Below are 4515 nucleotides of genomic sequence, written 5' to 3'. Positions count from 1 at the left end.
TCGAGCATGAATTTGCAGCTCGTACTTGCCATGTGTGCGTTTCATCAGTTCCTCATATGTGAGTTCAAAAGTGACCTTTTTGTGAGCAGCCACAGTTACAGAGGTCTTAAATTCCTCCAGTGTCCTCCCTACAGAACTAAAGCAGAAACAATAATCATTTTACTAAATTGTAATTATGGCTGTAGTTTGAACTTGAAAAGGGAATAAGATTAACTCAAATTATGTTTTCCTATTCAAAATTAACATTATTTTAGAAAAGAAGAAAGAAGAGAAACCAGAACGAACAAGGGCTGAATGAATGCAGTTCCTTATCATAATTATGCAAATTCTCATGACCATTGATAACAACCACTGACCAAAACGTCCACTGGATCAAAGACCACTGATCAATGGCCATGAGTACCATTCACAGAGAGTTGGGGAATGGCTGCAATCTACAGCCATTGTAAGATGGCGAAAAGATGTACCCTTAGGCCCCCAGGACTTGATCCTTGGGGTGGACCAATTTTGGCGCAGCGTGTCTTTGGGGTTTAAAAGCCACAAAGATGGGTGTTTAGAAAAAATGCGTTCTAACTATTCTGATACTCCTGACACACACGGGATCACTAACGGTTTTCACTTAGGCAGCGTTGTCCTTCTCTCCTGGATCAGCTGGAGCTTTCTTTAGGTGCCTTCCCAGCTTTAGCAAATGTCCAGCTGGGATAGCCACATTTACTCAGGGCCTTCTTGATGTGATGCTCTTCTGCTTCCCTGGCTGCTGTATCTGTGGGGATAGTGTTTGCTCTGTGTTGTAGCATCCCGATAACACCCAGTTTGTGCTCCAGTGGATGATGAGAGTCAAACCTAGTGATTATAGTGTACACTGCTAAGTGCCATGAGGATTGCCATGATTTATACATCGGGGAAACTAAACAACTTCTGGTGAAGCGAATGGCACAAAGCAGAAGGTGAGGATGTAAAAATTCTGGACAAGGAGAAAAGCTGGTTTGAGCGAGGAGTCAAGGAGGCCATTACGTGAAAAGGGAAAGACCATCTCTGAATGAGGCGAGGGCCTAAGGGTACATTTCGACCATCTTACAATGCTGTGATTGCAGCTCATTCCCCAACTCTCTGTGAATAGGTACTCATGGCCATTGATCAGTGGTTGTTGATCAATGGTCATGACAATTTGCATAATTAATGATAAGGAACTGACCTCACAGCCCATTGTTCATTCAGTGGCCTAGTTTCATATTATGCAAATGTACTGTTTATAAGATTGCGGATAAGTGACGAAATATTTCTCCCACTGAAAATGCTACGTCCAGATGAACAGAATCAACCTTTTGGGGGTATTTTGTGTCATGGTCCGGGTGTGTGCCAGTGTGTCTCCCTCCGAGCCGGCATCTCCACCCCTGGGAGGGGCCTCAGTGTTCTGCTGATTGCTCACACCTGTGGGTAATTTAGCCGGGGACTTCTGGCCAGCGCACTCAACCCTCTTCAGATTCCACTAACCCTAGCCAACTCTCTGGAAGAGCAACCAGAGCTGGCACCACCTGACAGTCCCACTGGCTGTTCGAACCACCTGCCTGCCTCCCTGCCACTACGCCAGGAATTTCGGACCACACACCTGGACCACTCACCCCTGCACGTCACCACCGACCACCCGCGGCAAGTACGCAGTACGAAGGAAGATTCAGAACGAACAGCTTATCCATATTTCTCCTGAACCATACCTTAACGTCTGTACTCTATTTACAGTGACTCTGACCCTTTCCCTGGACCCAGTGTGACTCTCCCTCCAGCCCAATCCCTGGAACGGCTGTTTCCACTGACCAAGACCAGATTGACCCCTTTGATTCAGTTGTGGCACTTCGCACTTGTTAACCTCACTTTCCAGTTTATGAACACTTACTGAGTAAATAAACGTCGTCTCTAAAACTACTTACGTGCTGTTCGGCGTCCAGCATTTGAGTCCTTTCACTTTTGAGGCGGCCTCGGCCGTGACAATTTTGCTTCTTTTTTATCCAAAAGAACACTCAGTGTATTTGTACAATATGTATAATTTATCATTTAGTTAATACCTGACAAGTCCAGCACTTTCACCACGGGACACAGCTTCAGTGTACTGCTGCTGAGCTTGCTCCTTAGCTTTCACAACACCATCATAAACCTGGCCATCAATAAACCTGAAGACGGACCAAGAAAAGATCTTGTGTGAATACACACTACTGAGTATCCTGTACTTTTTTTTTATGTAGAATTCTTTATTTGCGAATGTCTCTGGATGGTTACACGATCTTTTAACTTCACACACATTCGAAATTTACTGATGAAGGCATTCTTGGGAATCCGAACATGGAATTCAATTTCCTTTGACTCGTTCATACGATTGGCCACACGGCTTGTGATGACAGTGGTGGCATAACGACTGGTCACTGTGGAGTTATGTGAAAGCTGTAGATGTCCCAGTCATCCTGAGCAAACACAGGGGGCACATTTCACAGAAAACCTAACTCTCTCCAGGTCTTTCCAATGTCCAAATAACATGACAGTATTACAAGTTATAAAAAAACCCACATATATATGAATAAATCACTTAATCAAATAATCAGAAAGGCCAATTTATCCTTAACCTAGCACTGACCAACACCTTTATTAAATGCCAAGCTCTAAACATTAAAATAAATTAATAGACCACTTTTTACCCTGATCTCAGACAAAGGATAAAGTAAACATGTGCACACAGTCAGTATTTCTTCACTTCAAAGGATATTACATTATCTTCTATTCTGTTCCCTTGAAGTGCTCTTTTGGTCCTTTGGGTCTACTGAACTTACCTTGTTTGGCAGCGTGGAAGCCAAAGCAAAAAGGAGTCCTATGAGTGTGATTTTCACCACAGTTCTCCCCATGATGCCTCTAACCAAAATACCAGCAAAGCAGCTGATACGCTCTTTTAACCTTAAACAAGGACACTGTTATTATGCACAAAGTTTTTTTAAAGGGCAAACTCACTCGCTTTAAGTTCAGTTCTATGCTGTGTGATCAATAATCATTTTGGAATTATTTTTCAAATTATTTGTCAAAAGGTTTTGCAATTGTACTGATTTCATTTGATTTGACAGTCGAAAATCGCAAACGAAATAATTTCACATTATGATAATCCGGATCTTTGCTTAAAGAAATGTTAGCTGAATACCCCTGCTTTCAACCCAATTCTTCTGTACAATGATGAGAAATGAGCTATAATTTTGGAAGAAATATCATCATTACCGTAATGGTTATTTGTGCATTTTGATCATTTTATAATCATACATTTTACACTCTGAGAATAAGCTGCGTCTTACTGCAAATTAATAATGATCTGTTAGTACCTCACACTGTCTATTAGAAAGCTGATAATTGTTTTACTGTTCTACAACAAAAAGATTTCAGTACCTGTTTATCTGCATGTGTTTTGGTGATGGCATTAGCGAGGACATTGGTGCTCAGGCCTCCTTTCACATCGATGAAACTGATGCCGGCTTCTTCGTGAATGTACACATCCACCTGGTAATAAATACAATAAAGTAAAATAAAAGATCTCATCATGTGTGCTGTTATCTCAGCATTTTCCACTAATAGATACCAAAAAGACAGTCACCTTGAAGTCTCTGACAGGCTGCATGGGTCGAGCATGAATTTGCAGCTCGTATTTGCCATGTGTGCGTTTCATCAGTTCCTCATATGTGAGTTCAAAAGTGACCTTTTTGTGAGCAGCCACAGTTACAGAGGTCTTAAATTCCTCCAGTGTCCTCCCTACAGAACTAAAGCAGAAACAATAATCATTTTACTAAATTGTAATTATGGCTGTAGTTTGAACTTGAAAAGGGAATAAGATTAACTCAAATTATGTTTTCCTATTCAAAATTAACATTATTTTAGAAAAAAAAGAAAGAAGAGAAACCAGAACAGAACAAGCTAATTTTGAATGACAGTTCCTTGATCATTAATTTTAAATTGTCATGACCATTGATTAACAACCACTGATCAAAGTCCATGGATCAAAGACCACTGATCAATGGCCATGAGTACCATTCACAGAGAGTTGGGGAATGGCTGCAATTACACCATTGTAAGATGGCAAAAGATGTAACCTTAGCCCCCCAGGGAACTTGATCCTTGGGGTGGACCAAATTTTGGTGCAGCGTGCTTTGGGGTTTAAAAGCCACAAAGATGGGATGTTTAGAAAAAATGCGTTTTAACTATTCTGATACTCCTGACACACACGGGATCACCAACGGTTTTCACTTAGGCAGCAGTTGTCCTTCTCTCCTGGATCAGCTGGAGCTTTCTTTAGGTGCCTTCCCAGCTTTAGCAAATGTCCAGCTGGGATAGCCACATTTACTCAGGGCCTTCTTGATGTGATGCTCTTCTGCTTCCCTGGCTGCTGTATCTGTGGGGATAGTGTTTGCTCTGTGTTGTAGCATCCCGATAACACCCAGTTTGTGCTCCAGTGGATGATGAGAGTCAAACCTAGTGATTATAGTGTACACT

At 41.8% G+C, this 4515-nt stretch overlaps 1 protein-coding gene across 1 annotated transcript in view; it reads right to left on the bottom strand.

The window, feature by feature from the left end:
* LOC102291747 (inter-alpha-trypsin inhibitor heavy chain H3) overlaps positions 1-3785 on the bottom strand; it is a gene marked incomplete at its 5' end in the record, with an annotated part of 12955 nt that extends 9170 nt beyond the window's left edge. Inside the window, 6 exon segments of the mRNA XM_042217200.1 lie at positions 1-136; positions 2064-2168; positions 2297-2429; positions 2432-2456; positions 3418-3528; positions 3623-3785. Coding sequence (XP_042073134.1) covers positions 1-136; positions 2064-2168; positions 2297-2429; positions 2432-2456; positions 3418-3528; positions 3623-3785 — 673 coding nt within the window.
* Between the last annotated feature and the right edge of the window lie 730 nt (positions 3786-4515).

Source organism: Haplochromis burtoni, unplaced genomic scaffold (assembly GCF_018398535.1).
Source record: "Haplochromis burtoni strain Fernald_Lab_line unplaced genomic scaffold, NCSU_Asbu1 Contig_1679, whole genome shotgun sequence".
Lineage (NCBI taxonomy): Eukaryota > Metazoa > Chordata > Actinopteri > Cichliformes > Cichlidae > Haplochromis > Haplochromis burtoni.
This window is presented reverse-complemented; position numbering and strand designations above follow the sequence as displayed.